The sequence below is a fragment of the Mus musculus genome, chromosome 13, assembly GCF_000001635.26.
Source record: "Mus musculus strain C57BL/6J chromosome 13, GRCm38.p6 C57BL/6J".
NCBI classification, from domain to species: Eukaryota; Metazoa; Chordata; class Mammalia; order Rodentia; family Muridae; genus Mus; species Mus musculus.
The window spans coordinates 94,874,744-94,892,961 of NC_000079.6; the positions used below are offsets into that span (position 1 = coordinate 94,874,744).

At 45.6% G+C, this 18,218-nt stretch overlaps 1 protein-coding gene across 3 annotated transcripts; it reads left to right on the forward strand.

Annotated features, from left to right (window-relative positions):
• Window positions 1-892: 892 nt before the first annotated feature.
• On the forward strand, window positions 893-10,382 carry Otp (orthopedia homeobox). Of its 3 annotated transcripts, none has more exons than NM_011021.4 (3): window positions 893-1,063; window positions 2,370-2,779; window positions 8,347-10,382. In NM_011021.4, exons 1-3 carry the CDS (start codon window positions 1,027-1,029, stop codon window positions 8,875-8,877), a joined length of 978 nt encoding a protein of 325 aa, NP_035151.1. In that variant the 5' UTR covers window positions 893-1,026; the 3' UTR covers window positions 8,878-10,382. The 3 variants fall into 3 exon arrangements, with proteins under 3 accessions (NP_035151.1, XP_006517630.1, XP_006517631.1); XM_006517567.4 differs by lacking the exon at window positions 893-1,063 and adding an exon at window positions 1,174-2,049; XM_006517568.3 differs by lacking the exons at window positions 893-1,063; window positions 2,370-2,779 and adding an exon at window positions 2,786-8,081.
• The last annotated feature ends 7,836 nt before the right edge of the window (window positions 10,383-18,218 follow it).

Here is an 18,218-nt window from a genome sequence, read left to right on the forward strand (position 1 = left end):
AAAGAGCGGTTAACTTTATTTACTGCCTTAAGTGGCTTTGGTCGTCTAGCTGAACTTAGAAACTTTGACCGAAAGAGCAGGTTGGGACCTGGGTGAGAGTGTAGGCCTATCGGGCAGGTGGCCCTGGAACGCAGCTTCTGGAGTTCTGGAGGAAGGCTCACTTCATGAAGTCTCCCCCTCCCCCAAAGCGGACAGGGGACCTTGGCGGGGTGGTGGTGGGGGGGCAACTTCCTCTTTATTTTCTAGGCTTGCAATGGGATTGGGGCTCAGTAGGCCAGAGTCTGGGTCTCTAGAGAAGGCCTGCAGAACAGTGGCAGAAATTTAGGGTCGTTCTAGAGATGGTAGCTTGGCTGCCTGGTGAGCTAGGGCTTTGACTACCGCGGTCCAGTGTCCCCTAGCTGGCACGAGCAGGGGCAGCGGGGGCGCGGGTGCGGTGGGATGTGTGTGGGCTGGGGGTGGCGACTCTCAGGTCATGCAGAGGTCATGTCCTGCTTTGGTGTCTGAACTGCCCCCGTTCCAGGGACACCCTAGCTCTGATACACAGAGCCTGTGAAGCGAGCAAGGCAGGACAAGGAAAGGGGAGATGTGCCCGGAGAAAATCTCTGGGAAGAACTGACCGAGGCTCGGCCCAGAGGCCCAGGGCGAGGCCAAGGTGGCCGCTGCTGCTTTAGCGGCTGCTGGAGGCTGGAGCTGCCTGGGCTGCGGCCGCCGCCTCCTCCCGGCAGGCGCAGGCGGGCGGGCGGGCGGAGTGGGGGACTCTCCGGGCGCTGACATTTGCAGGCTGCCCTCCTGATTGGTCCCCTCGCCGAGCTGCTCACGGGTTCATTCATCTGTTAAGCACCTCCCCGTCTCTCTAAAGGACATTATAATGCAAGAAGCCCCCTTTTTAACCACAAACCGAATTTTCTTTCATTTAGGTGATCTATATATATCTATATCGTATAGCTTATAGCTTATATCTATTTTAAATAACTTAAAGCCGCTAAAATTTGGGGGGGAACAGCTTTCGCCCTGGAGCGGTGCGCGATGCTGTCTCACGCCGACCTCCTGGACGCCAGGCTAGGTGAGTGAGCGCCTCTCACCCGGGCAGCCAGGAGAAGCCGGGGCAGGAAATTGTCAATTTGTTCCTTATTTTACCTTAATGCGCCCTAAATGGACTAATTTCTTTAAAAGTAATTGTGCTGTATTAAAGTTTAATTTGATTTAACATCGTCTTAAAAAAAATCTATGGAATATGTAGATTCCAAAACAAAACGGAGTTGGGGATGCTGACACCTTTTTGTTTTTCTTATTTTTTTCTTTCTCTCTCCCCTTCATTATTAATATTATTATTTTTGGAAGGAGTTCTAGCCCGCGATAATTTGTTTGGAGGTGTTTCTCTCTTTTTCCACTCTTGTTTGCTTTGATTTGGAATTTCTTTCATCCCTTTTTCCCCTTCTTCCTTTCTATCATCACCTTCTCCTCTAAGTGTGCTTAAATTTGTTTTCTTTTTTTAAAAAAAAATCTTCTCCTTTGTGAAGGAGAAGCCGCTGTATGAAGGTGGATTTGCTAAGTGTGCTGGTTGAGAAGAAAAGCCCAACTCATCCTCTCGGGCATCCCTGCCTTCTACAAGGGACTCGGTGTTACCAGTGACGGGGAGGGACGAGCCGTTTATTTCTCGGGAGAGAAAAGTTGAATTCTCTAAAGTTTGATTCACTGTTATGGCTATAGAGTTTACTTAAATTTCTTTGAAGCTATCTGGGTTACCAAGTTCTGGGCTTCAGGCTTGGGGAGCTTTAGTGATGGATGTGACTCCGTTTCCCAAACACTTTCTCTGATTTGAGGGGGAGGCGGAGCTGATTTGGGCTTATTTTGAGAGGTGGAAGGCTTGGAGACATATTCATCTTCCGAAAGTCAGAGGGAATTGGCCAGAGTTCATTTAGCGCCTTTGCTCAGGAGGAGCAGCCTCCAAAGGCTCTCTCTTGATTTCTTTTTCTCCCGCACCACCCGACTAAGAATTTTCTCAAGGTTTCCTGGGACACCAGGGTTACAGTTAGTGAAAGGACTCGGGTGTGTTTCATTGTCAGGCCTGGGAGTGGTTTTTTTGTTTTTGTTTTTGTTTTGTTTTTTGTTTTGTTTTGTGGGAGACACGAAGGCCGGAGCTGTGAAGCACCAGAGCGGGCTGTGGAGAGAAGGAGGCCAGGAGATGCTATTTCAACCTAGCTGTCCAATTCCTGGGAAACCGGGCTGAGGACCAGGCAGTTTCCGCCTCGGGGCAAGCGTGGGCGCAGAGGGAGCGGTGGATGGGGCTGAAGCAGAACCTCTCAGGGAAGTCACCGGCTCCTCACGTCGCCAGGACAGTACTGATCGAGATCCCTTTCCCTCCTCAGGTATGAAAGATGCCGCCGAGCTTCTGGGCCACCGGGAGGCGGTGAAGTGTAGGCTGGGTGTGGGGGGCTCTGACCCTGGGGGTCATCCAGGGGACCTGGCACCCAACTCGGACCCGGTCGAAGGAGCCACTCTGCTGCCGGGCGAGGACATCACCACCGTGGGCTCTACCCCTGCTTCGCTGGCGGTGAGCGCCAAAGACCCAGACAAGCAGCCGGGGCCCCAGGGCGGCCCCAACCCCAGCCAAGCCGGCCAACAGCAGGGCCAACAGAAACAGAAGCGCCACCGGACACGCTTCACCCCAGCACAGCTCAACGAATTGGAGAGGAGCTTCGCCAAGACTCACTACCCCGACATCTTCATGCGTGAGGAGCTAGCGCTGCGTATCGGGCTGACCGAGTCGCGGGTGCAGGTAAGGCGGGCTTGGGCTCAGGGGAGGAAGGCAAGGAGGGAAGGGGAGGATTAGAGCACGGAGTAGGTATTGTGCTCTGCTGGGATCCCGAGCTGCGCGCTTGTTGTTTCTACGTTCCTGGGTCGGAGGATACCATACTCTGTCCAAATATTGGCTAGGATGATCACAGGCCCCCATGGACTTCCTCCATTGTAGCCCCATCCCTCATCTCAAAACTCCTCAAAAGCAGCCCGGTGTTATGGGGCTGCGGGGCCCAAGTCCAACTTCTTCCAACAAAGATGGGAACCTTCTCGTCTCCCCAGAAGCTAAGCCCAGCGCGCACCTTGCTCCAGCTCTATTGACAAGTGTTTCATTACCCCGTAATGAGTTTCTATTATGCATTTGGATAAATGGGGGGCATTTCATAATAATACAGGAAACAAGGAAGAGGAACCACAGTGCAGTTGGTGTCTTTAAAAAGCGGGGTGGAGTACTCAAACTTCCAGGTGTGGTTTTATTCTCTTAAAATATCACCTTCTTTCGTCTTACAGGCAAAACACCCTCAGCTTTGTTGTTTTCAAAGGCTTTTTTTGCCTTGGGTGATTTACGCGCAGGGACTGGCCGAAAATACTACACCACCTATGAAATTTGGGTCTTGAATTTTAATAAAATAATTAAGATTTCCCTTAAGGAGGAAAGCAGGAAATGAGCACTGTCTGTTGTGGATATTTGACCCAAAGAAGGAACTTTTCAGGCCAGAAAGCTTAAATTGTAATGGAGGAATTTGTTATTGTGCCCATATTTTATCCAACCACTTTCTAAATTGTAATTATATGAAATCTAGAAAATTTCACCTGTATCTCTTTTGAAAATTGGGAGAGAAAATATAAGATTAATAAACCCCAATTTTCTTTCTTGTTTCTTTTACAAAGACTGGCAATATGTACTATTTCATTGACAGGCGCCTTGAAGAAGCTTTGCGCTTGCCGAGAGCTATCCACGGTGCTGAAAATATTTTTCTCTCTACTTTGGACCTTTTTTCCCTTTCCTTCTAGAATCCTGGGTGCTAAGTTAAATAATTTGTTAAGCCAGTGCTACCTGATTTTGGAAATTAACTTTAAGAACTACAGTTCTTTTACATTTGATTGGTCAGGAAATCAGGATTTATTTCCATTCGGCATTTTGTAGTTCATCTAAACGGGAATACATACCTTTGTTCTAATAAGAAATGAATATCCCAGAGACTTAAAATGGTCAAATTAATAGATAAATATTCACAACGATTAATATTTTTATTAAATATAAATCTGGGTATTTGTTAGTGAACTCTGAAAAGCTTAAACAATGGGGCAAAGACATTACACATATGAAGAGTACTAATTACATTGTTCGGGCATATTAAATGTTCTTTAAATCTTCACCTTACACTTTTTAAGTGTGGGTTCAAACTGTCATGGAAATATACAATCCAACAATAATACTTGATTGTAAGCTCAATATCGAAGAATCAAAGTTCACAAATTTACTTTTTGCTCTCAAGAGAAATCTTTGCTATTAATTTTTGTATAAAAGAGTGCAGTGCTGTATCTTAACCTAGACATATTGGTAATTAGTTCAAATTAAAATAGAACTTAGAATCACAAATAAAATATAATTGGATGGCTGATTTTATTAAAAAAGAAAATGAGGTCTATTAAACTTTATTAGGTCTTCCAAAGGTTAATGGCAGTGATTCTTTTAATAGAAAAAGTTATAAATGAAATAAAATATAAACTGTGTGGTAGTTATGTTCAAAAAGTACACAAAAGAATATGCAAGAAGAAAGAGACAAAGTATGTTAATTGTTCTAGCATAATGTTCAACCGAAGATAATAGCTTGAGTCTACTGATAAAAACAATTTAATAGAACAGCAATTTCAATATTTTTTAAAAATAATGTTTCATAGTTTAAAAAGTAATCAGATCAACATAACCTTCTTAATTAACATTTCAAAATGATTAACATTATGTAACGTAATGCGAAAATAATTTATGGGAAATGTATTTACTTCACAATTCACTGTACCATTGCTCCTTGACCAAATTCAAATTAAATAGTAATTGGTTTACATTCTTATATGATGAGTGCTTCATAGTTTTCTTTATAGTTAACAGATTGCCACACATTCTTTCCAGTATGTGGGCCACTGCACTGATTAAAAATGATCTAAACATTTAACTTATTGTGCTTGCATGTTTTTAAAGATACTTTTTAATTTTAGACTGAATTATCCAGTATATTTATTTTTTTGCCTTTATCTGGACTATATCACATTTTGAAGTGTTTACTAAAGCACCTCTTTTCACATGGAGGCCACTTCCTGTATGGTACTGTTCCCCTTTTCTGGCTAGTGTAATAAAACCATTCCTTTTATAGCATGCCATTATTAGAAACCAATTTCAGAATTATTTATAACCTGGAATGGCTTATTAAGCAGCAATGCGAGAATCATGCAAATTACGCGATCAAATGCAATATAATAAGCATAATCATTAGTCTCTAGCACGGATTAATTAACTTTCAATATTTTATTTACATAAAAACCAAATCAGTGAAATAACTTCTGCACAGTCAGGCTTGCCTTTCAATATTTTATATGAACAAAAATAATGTGCTGTAATTCCATTGACCGTGTCCCCTAGAATGGCCCTGTCACCTGCCACATCTTAATAGGGGGGACAAGCTGAGAGTATTTTCGAGTTTTCTAATGGAATGAGAAATTGCATTTTCTTCCTCTCCCAGCACTATTAAAGTGTAATGAATTCGGCCCAGAGTTCACGGCTGGCTGATCGAAATGAACCTGAGATCTAGGCTTTAATACAGCTCCCCAGATTTCCTCCCATATCTACACATTAATCATTTGCTGGATTCCAATGAGGTCTTCATAAAGCATTTGCTTCAAGTGTGTGTGTGTGGGGGGGCATTCTTTCTTTCTCCCCCTCTTTTTCTATTCCTGAGCCATTTATAGCTGGGGAATTAAACGGGCTATATATTTTAAAATACATTTACAGTATGTCTATATTACTGTAACAGCAGATATCATGAAAGTGGATTTTTAGATTCCAACCTCCATTAGATTCTCACTGTTGTATTAAGCATTTTTCTGAGGAGAGCTGCATTTCAAACTGAGTGCAAAGTTGGGTCTTTGGCTGTGGTTAATGGATTTCCTGGAGTTGTCATCAGTGCATTCCAAAACTCTCCCTTAGGTTCTGTCTGCATCTTAACCCGACATGCTCTAGTTTCCAAGTGGAAACATTCACATTTTAAAAAACATATGCATCATAGCTTGGAATTGAGGTGTTCAGATTCCATGCAGATTTTTCCCCCTTGAATCTCAGTAAACCATGAAACATTAAAAATTTTGTAGCCATCATTTGACTACTAACCCTCAAACATAATTGAGCATGATTTTTCGATTATTCCTCTAATATTTTGTCCTTTAACAGTGGTTCTTTCTGGATTCTGCAGTACTGTTTGCTCTTGAAACTCTGCTGAGCAGTGTTTTTTGTTTTTGTTTTTGTTTTTTTCTCTGTTGCTTCTTTCTCCAAGCCTTTGTCCAATTTACCATCTTCAAAACACTGACCATTTAGGATTCACTCGCTCTGGGGAGTGGTAGGAATTGGTCCTGACTCTCCCTTTCAAAATGTTCCTAGGAGGCTGCAAGTTTCAGACACAGCAAGTTTCAGTCAAGGGTGTCCTCTTGCCCAACTTCCCACACTAGTGTCAGCTAGGTGCTGCAAAGGGTCTTTGGGACCTTAGGTCTCTTCACTGTCCACCCAAGGCCAAAGGCTGCTAACAGCTCCATCCAGCTGCAATCATCATCATCGGGCCCTGAAGCCTCATTAGTCCCCGCACCACAGCTCTAGAGCTTGCGCTAAGGAAGCTTACCCAGCATCAATATAGGGTTAAGCAGCAATGTGGGAAATGGTGTACAAACTAGAGAAAGATAAAGTGCTGGAAGAAGCCCTAGGTAAGATAGGAAGGCAAGGCAGACTCAGAGAGGATTGTAGACTGCAAAACTATTCACACTGGTAAGCAAAGTGTATGCTTGCTTGCACCGCTATAAATTCTTGATTTACCAAGAATGAAGGCAGGTATATCCATACCCTCGACACTTCAGCTTGCAAATCATCTACTACATAGATTGGATTACCAGATAAATCACGTGGGGGGGGGATTTGGAGAGTAGGGTGTGTGTGTTGGCCAAATTCTAAGAGGAAACTAGTCAACATCTGATCTGTGCCTGGCACCATTTTATATTTCGTTTCAGTAGTCATCCCGCTAACTAGATTTTGAATGAAAAGTCTGCTAACTAAACTCTCTGAGGAAGCCCCAGCCCCTTAAAGATAAAATGCAAATAGATGGTGAGGAGAAATTATCAAGGTTGGATAGGTTGGTTGTCTAGTACCTCTAAGAGGAAATTTTGCTCAGTGACAGTGATTTTGACATTTGTAGGCACATTTGCCTGGTAGGCTCTGAAATTCCTGGGCCATAATCAGGAAACAAAAGCCAGGAGGGCTTGTTTGATGTATATTTTAATAGACAGTTCTCCCTGGGGGGAAAAAAAAACCAGTCCATTGTCCCAGCAAATTTAGATTTGCATCCTGACCAGCGTGACTCTTAAAGCTGACCTCCTTTCCTTCGCATTGTTTAGGAAATTTGCTTTAGTTTATAAAACGAGAGGTGTGTTGGGGTATGTTCAGCTTACAGGTATCAGAGGACATGTTACCACGAATCTGAAGTAAGTTACTGGAAGGCGTAAGGCCCAGGGGTTCAGTCAGAGAGCTCCAGCACACCCCGAATGGCTTGGGGCAGAGAAAGGCGCCCTCAGAGCGTTTTGGGAGAGAGATGGGGAGGAGCATTGTGGCAGTTGCTCCAAGCACTGAGGGAGAAATCAGAAATCAAGGTGGCAACCAAATAACACCGAAGCTCAGTGGCTCACTTTGCCACACGGGTCACTATATTAACCTCTCTGCTCTGTCAACCGTGATGTTAGGAGCTTCCTTTGTCTTTCGATTTTGAAACTGTTTATGTCATTCGTGGCCTTTCATCAATCCCCAAATTTCCAGTGTTTCTGAAAATTCTATACTCCATCAGTGCTATGAGACATGCCATTAAGTCACATGGGTACTCATGTTTGTCTTCATTTGTACACCTGTGGGTCGAGCCTTGACACATGCCTGCTTGACGACCACTACTACCTCTGTGCATTGCACAGACTATGCCAGAGTGCACAGGACGGTGAACGCTGCAAACGGTGGTCTATGCAGTGCTGTTTGCTCGGTGTGTTCCGCTCCAGAGGGCACCGCGACACGAGAGCGCCCGGAGTCTCCGCTCGGTGGAGGCTAAGGGGACGTGCGTGGCTCCGCGGCGGCGGAGAGCCTCGAGCTCGCGCCGGGCGTGGGGGGGGGGGGTGTCGAGCTCGGAGCATCATTTCAGTCTGGGACTGGGTGACGGTGTGAAGCAAGGCTTGGGGACCTCAAGCTCGGACCCTGCTCGCTAACCTCGTGGAGTCTTGTCTCCCTTCCCCTCACCCCGCCCGCTGCAGGTCTGGTTCCAGAATCGCCGCGCCAAGTGGAAGAAGCGCAAGAAGACCACCAACGTGTTCCGCGCGCCAGGCACGCTGCTGCCCACGCCGGGGCTGCCCCAGTTCCCGTCGGCTGCCGCCGCCGCGGCCGCCGCCATGGGCGACAGCCTGTGCTCTTTCCACGCCAACGACACCCGCTGGGCGGCGGCCGCCATGCCTGGCGTGTCCCAGCTGCCGCTGCCGCCCGCGCTCGGCCGCCAGCAGGCCATGGCGCAGTCGCTGTCCCAGTGCAGCCTGGCGGCCGGGCCACCGCCCAACTCCATGGGCTTGTCCAACAGCCTGGCGGGCTCCAACGGCGCGGGGCTGCAGTCGCACCTCTACCAGCCCGCCTTCCCCGGCATGGTGCCCGCCTCCCTCCCCGGCCCCAGCAACGTCTCCGGCTCGCCCCAGCTCTGCAGCTCTCCGGACAGCAGCGACGTGTGGCGGGGCACGAGCATCGCCTCCCTGCGCCGCAAGGCGCTCGAGCACACAGTCTCCATGAGCTTCACCTAATGCCGCCGCGCGCCGCCCGCTGCGCCCGGGCGCCGCCCCTGCCCCTGTCCCCTCCCCCAGACCCCCGGCCGCGCGCGCCGGGCTCCCAGCCCCTCCCCCTCCCCGGTGTCCCCGGTCCTCCCCGAGCCCCGGCGAGGTCGCCTCCCGACTTCCCTCCCCGAGCCCGGCTCCCCGAACCCCGTGCTGCCCGCCGCCTCGGCCCCCTGCTCGCCCAGGTCGTGCTCGCGCCCTCCTCCCGGCCTCTGCCTGGCAGCCACCCCGACCACACTTCGGTCACCACCCTCCCCAACCCCCACGACCCCCCGCCTCGCCCGCGCCTCCCTTTGGGGTCAGTCTTTCCCCGAGCCTCACGTCCCTGCTCCCGCGCCCGGCAGAAAGCATCCTTCCCGCCATTTTACTTACCAGGGAGTCGACTCAGGATCTGAAATCAGACACCAATGGACTGGTTTGTGGGCAGAAACACGCACACACACACACACACACACACACACACACACACACACACACACACTCGCACCATAGCTCACGCTCAGACACTACACGCGCGCGCGCAAACACACACAGTGCATCTTGGTCACACATGGACGTGTTCAAGGTACAGCACAATGCTAGGGATTTTTGTCTTAAAGGTGGACAAGCATTGCTACCAACCGCCTCATTTGAGGGCCCAACTGATGCCATTTGATTTAGCCCCGTATTCTTTCTCTGACCTCCCTTTTTTCTTTCCCGGACCACCACCCTACCCTGTCTATCCAGTCACTGTCCATGCAACCCTCGATTGGCTTGCAAAAGACCGCTTTCGTTGTTATAGTTTGGTTTTTCTTTTCTTAAGCTCAGCTGTGAGGGGGTAGAAGGGAAGGCGTCTCAGGAGGAACATGGCAGTGGATTGGGTGGCTGGAGCGGACTTAGGCACTTATGTGATGAAGAGGTGGTCTTTCCCATTTTGATAGGCCTTTCTAGGAAGAACAAAACACACGTGTAAGGAATCTTTTTTTTCCTTTTTGTAAAAGCAAAAAGCCACATCTCTTTTCTAGATCCTTCAAGACTGGCGTTCGTTTGCTTCCTTTTTCGTCTTTTCTTCTCTTCTCGCTGCTCTGTGCCCTTGGTTGTTTTGTGGTCGTCCTATCGCGTCCTTCGTGCCCCCTTGGCCTCCTGCCGGCCACCGGTGGGTGCAGGCGGACATCTACAACCCTGCAACTTTGTACAGAGAAACACAATCAGCTCTTTCTGCATGTGCTGGTCAAATCCAAACCCAGAGAACAGAAGCGCTTTCTAAGAATGAACAAACATGTGAAATAGGATGTTTTGTGTAGATAAAGCATTCTTGTTACATACTGGTCAATTTGTGATATGTTTTAACTTATTGTCTGTGCTTATTTATGGACTTTGGTTTTCTTAATAAATGTTTGAGCTAATATAAAGCATATTATTTGACTTTTCCGGACAAGTTTATATCAAGTTAAATGTAAATGGATAAAATAAAATCATTTTCCGTATGTGATACACAGAATGATGGGTTTTGGTGTGATGTGGATTGGCAGGAAGTGGGGGGTCTCAGAAGGGCGGGGAGAGGGCTAGGCTCAGCTGGGGAGGTGGTGGTTGGGTTGCCTGGGCTCTTCGCCCTTGAAAGACTTGGAATTACTTTCTGGGCAGCACCGGGAGGCCATCACAGCGAGGCTGACTGCTGTGCAGCAGACAGGGTCAGGCCTGCAAAGCCTGCGAGGCGTGAAGGCCGGGGCGCGAGCTTTCCACGCGAGCTCGGGGTCTCGCGAGGCTTCGGGCCTAGCGCTGTGCTCTGGGGCAGGGCAGGAGGGCACCAGGGTGGAGCGGTGAGACGCCTCTCTGGCGACTGGTTCGTTCGTCCACGGTGGCGCAGAGGGCGCCCCCCGCTGCCTGCACGCGCGCGTGAGGCGAGGGCCGTGGCCAGAGGAGGCCGCGGTTACAGCCTCGGCCTTGCGTGCCGCGAGCCCGGCCTAGGCCGCGCTGCTCCGCCTCGCGTGGGCGCAGCACCCCGAGGGCATTGTGGCTAAGGCGGCCGCGGGCCTCGGCTCCCTGCGCTCCGTGCAGCCCTGGCGGAGGCAGAGAGAGGCGCGATCGGGGGGTGGGGGTGGCTGTGGTTCCCCCCGAGACGCCTGGCTGCTCCTCCGGCTGCCCCCCGCTGGCCGGCTCCGGTGTCCTCTCCGGAGTCCACGCTTCGAGGTGCCAGCTGACCTCGAAGCTAGCGGAGCCACGTGCTCCCTGCGTCCCCCCAAGGCGCGGTGGAAATTGCTGTCTCTGCCCCAGCCGGCCGGGGAAGGTCGCCGGCTTAGACTCGCTTCGGAAAACCAACCAGCTCACTCTGAAATCTAACGGTCCTCATAGGCATCGAGAGGGCACCCCGCTTCCCACGGGAGGGTTTCTCATTTGGTTGCGGGACCCTAAAAGCACCCTTATCCTAGACTACAGTTTGGTGCCACAGGACTAAATGCGAGCCTTAAGGACTACAACAACCAGAGCACAAAGGATCCCCTTAAAGGTGAAGGCAGAAAGAGATGATTTTCTATGATAAAGAAAACCATCTGTTCGTAATACATAAGGGATTTTAACTAGATGCAAGTCAGCGAGTTTACAGGGTCTTTCAGCTGTACATTTCCCAAAGAAACAGGAATGTATTCAGAGAGAAGGACAGTAATTTTGGATTTCATATTAAAATACGACCTTTCGTTGCATTGGAGAAAGGGCCTGGGTATGTAGCCCAGGCTGGCCTGAAACTTGAAGTGTTTCTCCTGCCTCTGCATCCCGAGGGCTCAGACCACCATGCTGGATAACAATGGGACATTTCTATACTTTCGACATATTTCTTAAAATTCAGGACAACCTTCATGTTATAAAGCATCAGGAGATGAAGACTAATTTTTAAGGAAAAAAAAAACCCACGTCTTATGTTCTCCCTTGTCTTATGCTAATGCTTAAAAAAACCTTTTGGATACCATAATAACAAGTTGCATTTAAGAGATCAGTACAAATCACCGCTGATCGCTTTACCAGTGAGCATGGAAGGATGTTTACAAGGATGCTAATTTTTACAGCTTTTTTATGTTGCTATAAAGCATAACTTTATGATGTAGGAACGCAATAAAGAATGTTAAATAGAATCTTTAAAATTTGTATTTCTCAAAGGCAAGGGAAATAGGATTTTTAATTTTTTTTTTTTTAAAAAAGGGCTAACTCAGAACACTGATGAGAAGTTGCAAATCAACTGAGCTGATAGAGGTTTTCAGAGACACATTTTGTAATATAGTGCTTACTTGCCAACGTTAAAATGAAAGTATACAGAGTTTTTCCCTTGACCTGGCTCGGGAGTACTATTCTTTACTATGGTAGTAGGTGTGTGTGTGTGTGTGTGTGTGTGTGTGTGTGTAGAATCCTGAACATTTTAAAGTCATATGTGCCATTAGGGTAGGGGAAGGCTAACCTGGCCAGAGTGTTGAGGTTGACAGTTTAACAAAGATGAAAGCAGAGGCTGGGAATCTTAATTACAAACGTGGAAGATTTTTACCTTTTGGGGGGGGAGAAAAAAAACCAACAGAAAAAATATTTCATATTATTTTTTACTCATTATTGAAAGCAACTCTCACTCCAGTTTGTTAATGTTATAACTAATTAAAGTTAGTAAGGATCAAATAGCGGTGTAAAATATCAGAATGCAAGTCAGATGAGTACAGCATGCTATCTGTCTAGCCGCTGATGAATTGTAGTTTTTGCTGAGTAGCCTATTTGACATCTGTTACTATATGCTAGCCAGAAAAGTCAAAGCCTATTATGACATAACTATATGATTGCTTTATTTTAATATACATATTTATCCTTGCATCTTAATTTTCTTCTCAAAATTGGCACTAAGTATTCTATGTATCATATAAGTAATGATGTAATAATGATAGTGCATTTACTTTTTGTTGCTGATGGAAACATATGATCTAGGAATGCAGCCTGCTAAAGATGATGTCAGATGCTGAGAGTTAAATAGGATGCAGAACAATTCTGGCATATCAAGGAACTTGTAAATATTGATATGCAGAAGAAAAAGAGATGAAATTCCAACTTTGGGGCAATTTGTATTTGGTTGCTCTCAATGACTTTGTTCCCTGAAAATGAAAATGTGTTTTTAATCTGCATGGTGGACCTCGTATTTTAATTTTTGGGATAAAGAAAAAGCTCAGATCCCACAGATGTGTACCCTACTAATGACAGTAGTTAACCTGTCAGCTGAAAGAATGTAACCTTCCTTTTCTCCCTCTCAGACATAAAGATAATCTCATCTGAGGGCATTTATGTGAAGAAATAACAGCATGGCATGGGGAAGCTACTGGCTCATTAATCCTGGCATCTACTTCCTACAGGGCGCCTTGATTAGTTAGACTCATTCATAGGGTATTTCAGAGTTTTGATTTGTCACCATTGGCTAGGTTCACTGAGTTCAGGCTAAATTGAGCCAGAAGCAATGTTTATTAGTAATTTTGTAGTACAGGCTACCCTAATAATTCAGCCCAAATATCTCATCTGAAAAATATTCATTCATTCTAGCTTCTAATGTGGGTTGCAGCTGTGTTCATGGGAATTGAAAGAACACAAGTGGTCAGGCATGCATTTTCTAAATTATTAATATGATGGCTAATAGCTGTAAGCCCATCGTCATATCCAATACAGAAATTAGGTTTCATTTTTAAAAACAAAAGCAGCAACAAAGGGGGGGACCCCTGCCTGGCTTTCGGCTCTCATCAGTACAGAGCTTTCAGTAAAGGAACCGGAGCCTCTTTAGCAGAGGGAAGCAGAACACTGCCTTTGGTGTTCCCTCTTCCCAATTATGCACTATCAAAATAAGGTGGGGGTTGATGAGATTTCCTATATGATGACGCCAAGAAAATTCAAGTCTGAGTTCCACAGAGGATCTTTTTCCAATTCTGATGATGTCACAGTCTTTAAGCAGGCACAACTAGTTGTTTGTGTAGCTAAGTTGCATCTCCTATTCTCATTATCCAGTACCCCCCCACATCCCAGTTTCCATCTTTAAGGCCATACTGGACCTGCATCACACTTGTTGCCGAGGCTCTTGCTGTCACAATCTAAGTAGTTCTGTTCTGAAATAACTCCTAAGTACCAGGAAATATGTAATTAACCTGCATGACAAATGCAATATATATCCTTTATATCTTCCATTGAAATGTCATAGGGCATTCTATGCTTTTGTTCACAGTACTCACTGAATCCATTTAAGATAAACGCAAGGTCAGACTAAAAACTGTAGAAACCCTTAATACTCAAAAGATTATCACTGTTAGGAAATTAAAATAAAACACTATGAAACTGAAAAAAAAAACACAACATATATATACTAGAATGAAGTTATTTCTAGATTTTTGTAATAAAATTCTGGTCAGTGAGACTGAACTGACTTAAAAAAAACTATTCTTGTTTAATTAATTAGACAAAATTTGTGAGAGAGCCCCAGTGGCTTCAAACGTGAAATATTTTTGCCTCAACATTCTGAGTTCTGTGATTACTTTTTTTAAAAAAATTTCATGTATTCTGTATTTATTTTAGAAATCCTATTTTCAGAGGGTGTTTATTTCACTATCTTCTTCAGTCTCTTCCATCTGAATCCATGCCTGACTTACAGAGCACATGATCTCACTTATCATGGCACACACATAAAGCATATTCCTGGCTGTGTAAAGGAGGAACTGAGACTCGGCTAAGTGTTCTGCCAAAGGTCACACGGTTAAGTGGCAGCGATGGTTCCCCAAGTCTTGACTTCGGATTATTCAGCTTGTGACATGAGGACATCCCTCTTAGCAGATTTTCAGGGAAGGAAATTACCTAAGTTTGAAGTTTAATAATTCACACTTGTAAATTAATCATAATATACGTGATAGCTGCGTAAAATAAAAGTTTCAAGTGTCCAGGAGCACCATTTCCTTATGAACCCTTATGAACTGCATCCTTCTGGAGGCTAATTCAAGAGAGTTAAAATGTCCCACACAGAAGCCTTCTTACTGTGTACAAAGTCTTTATCAATGAACTTGTTGTCTTGTGACAAGGGCTCTGGGCTGATATGGCAAGAAACTTTCACTAGTACTCCATACTTTAAGGTACTGTAGACAGAGAAGGGAAGGTCCGACTGTGCATAGAGGGTGGTCCTGTATTCTTCAGTGTTTCAGACAGGTGCTTCTTATCAGTCCTTGAAGGACTTTATGGGGGAGGGTCTTTTTTTTTTTTTTTTTGTTTGAGACAGGGTTTTTCTGTGTAGCCCTGGCTGTCCTAGAACTCACTCTGTAGACCAGGCTGTCCTTGAACTCAGAAATCTGCCTGCCTCTGCCTCCCAAGTGCTAGGATTAAAGGCGTGCGCCACTACTGCTGGGCTGTGGGGCTGTGTGTGTGGGTGTCTCTTGACATTGGATCTGTATGACATTAAATAGTTACAATTCAGAATAAGCCATTTCTCCTTTTTCTCCTTGTGTTAACTAAAGACATTGTCAATCATACATATTAAACTTAGTGTTCGAATGACTCTCTTTTGTTTGTTTGTTTGTTGGTTTGGTTTGATTTTTTGAGACAGTTTCTCTGTGGAACATCCTTGGTTGTCCTCAAACTCATCCTGTAGACCAGGCTGGCCACAAGCTCACTGAGATCTGCCTCCTGTGCTGGGATTAAAGGTGTGTATCACATGCCTAACCTGAATGGGTCTTTAAAATCATCTGGTTCTGATTCTGTGCCCACAGCAAGTGTTCTTATAGACTCAGGTAGAGTACACGGTAGATGTCTATTTTTGGCCAACTGTAGGGAAGTTCTTTTATTAGGCCTAGCTTGCCTTTGGAGCTTTTATTTAGAGTCTTATCCCTTATTAAGGACTATCACATCTCTTAATAATGAAATGAATATCTTTAGACTTGTTAATATTTTTGTAAGTCAGCATTTCACTTTGTAGCTGTGGTAGATTACCAGATAGACATTATGTCTAAGGCTCAGCATACCAATAGCTGTTTTGTGCCCTCATAAATTCCAATGTGATTGATTGGGCTTTTTCTCTCCCTCTGTTATGCACATATAGGCCAGATTAGACCAGATTAAAAGTGGATAAAGGCAGATTTACTAGGAGGCAGCTCTTGGGTGAGTTCACCGATCTCACAAGTGGCAATCAGTCAGTGAAGTCACAAGTCCAGGCTAAAGTAGGGGTCAGTGGTTGGATCTTGGGCATGACATGATGACCTATGTATGAGCTAGAAGCTGTGATTGTGTCCATATACGGTTAAAACCTGAGACCCTGGCTGGGTGCTCTTGGATGGGTTGTCAGAAATGGAGATGAGGAGTGATGATGTGTTAGCCTGGAGTTTTCTCCTTGTAGACAGGGTTGGGGGAAATGGGTGTCTTAGATTGTGCAGGAGATGAGCAGGGGTTGTGACCACACAGTGACAAACTCATCCATCACTGAGTCAGTGGTGTAAGCTGTTTGGATTTGGGGAGCTAAGAAGGCTTCTAGGGACTGGCAGTGCTTCTGGCGGTGAACTGAGAGGAAGCCAGAAAGTTGTGAATTAGCCTTAATGTTTTGTCCCAGAAACTTTGGCAGTTTAGCAAGAACAACTTTTATTGAGTCTCCTGATTGTAGGAACCAAGCAAATGTGGGCACTGTAGGGCACCTCAAAGTTGGCTTAAGACACCCCAAGACCAAATTCTTAGGACAAAAGAGACTTATTTGTCCCAGAGGGACAGAGGGTAGGGTTAAGTGTCGTGTGGGTAGAACAAAGAAGAACGGAGGAAAGGGGCAAGGGAGAGAGAGTAGTAAGAGGTATTCGTCCCTGGGGGTGGTGGTGGGGTGGTGGGGTGGGGACAAATGACTGCTTCTAGATAGAGAAAAGACAAGACATGGGCCATAGTCAAATTGTTGCTAATAAAGGTAAAATGGGAAACCCCATGTTAGGATGAGGTGTTTAATTTTAATTGAGCATATTAGTTAGGTGAGCCAAGGGGGGCTTCGATTACTGGACTCCAATACTTTGATAGCTGGAACTAGGTAGTCAACTTCAGGAGGAGGAAGTGGCCAAATAAGGGACTAAACCTTAGGGGTTAGCTTCAGGAATGTAATCTAACAGATTTTAGCAAGTCAGAGGGAATGGGGAAGAAGGACAAGGCCTGCCAGAGCCGCATGCTCACGTGGGCTAGGGTCCCTTCAGGGTGTTCTGTGAGCAGAGCCTATCCCTAAGCACAGTCCTAGTTTCTTCATGATAAACACCCACAGCTTTCTCATCTAACATGGTTCTTTATGCTTACAAATCAATAACAAATGTTATGCTTATTAACAAAGCACAAAGGCAGAGTACAAGAGAAATATATGACATCCAAGCTCTAGAGGGGTTTATAGAGGCCCATGGAATTGGGGTGATGAGACAAATATATTTAGAACTACCTTTTTTAGTGACAGTTTTTAATGTGTTGATCACCCAGTTCTGTGATACAAATCTTAGCTGCAACAGGACTCTAAAGAAGTAGCCCATCTTGGGGGATGACTTCCGGGGCAAGGCTTCCTGACGCAGGTAAGTTTTATAGGACAGCAAGGTACTGGACGTCCTGGCCCATCTTGCTGGAATTCTTCAGGGTCTTATGTTTAGATCTATATAGTCTGTTTTGGTTGTTTTTGTAAATCATCACTAAATATTCTACTATCTTCTAAAATATGGAAACTTTAACTAGATCTAGCCTCTAAAGTAGATCAGGGCAAGACATTATGGGTCAGTTTTGAACTAATTTTGATAATGTTTTATAGTTTATTGTGCATGTATATTTAACCTAGTACTGATTTGTAAGTCTGAGTGTGTATGTGTTAATTTGACATAGCTAGTCATCTAGGAAGAGACAACCTCATTGAGAAACTGTCTTCATCAAGTCACTCTGTAAGCAAGCCCGTGGGGCATTTTCTAGATTGATAATTGATGAGGGAGGGCCCAACCCACTGTGGGCAATGCCACCCCTGGACAGGTGATCCTGGGTTATATAGAAAAGCAATTGAGAGAGCCATGAGGAGCACTTCTATAATGTTCTTTCATGGTCTCTGCTTTAGTTTTTGACTCCAGGTTCCTGCTTGGGTGTCTGTCTTTGTTTCCCTCAACAATGAACTGTGACTGGGACATGTAAGCCAAATAAACTCTCTTTCCTCTCCAAGTTGGTTTTGAGTCATGGTCCTTATCACAGCAATAGAAAGCAGACTGGGCAGGATATATAGGGAGAGAGAGACAGAGACAGAGACAGAGAGACAGAGAGAGAGAGAGAGAGACAGACAGACAGACAGACAGAGACACAGAGAGAGT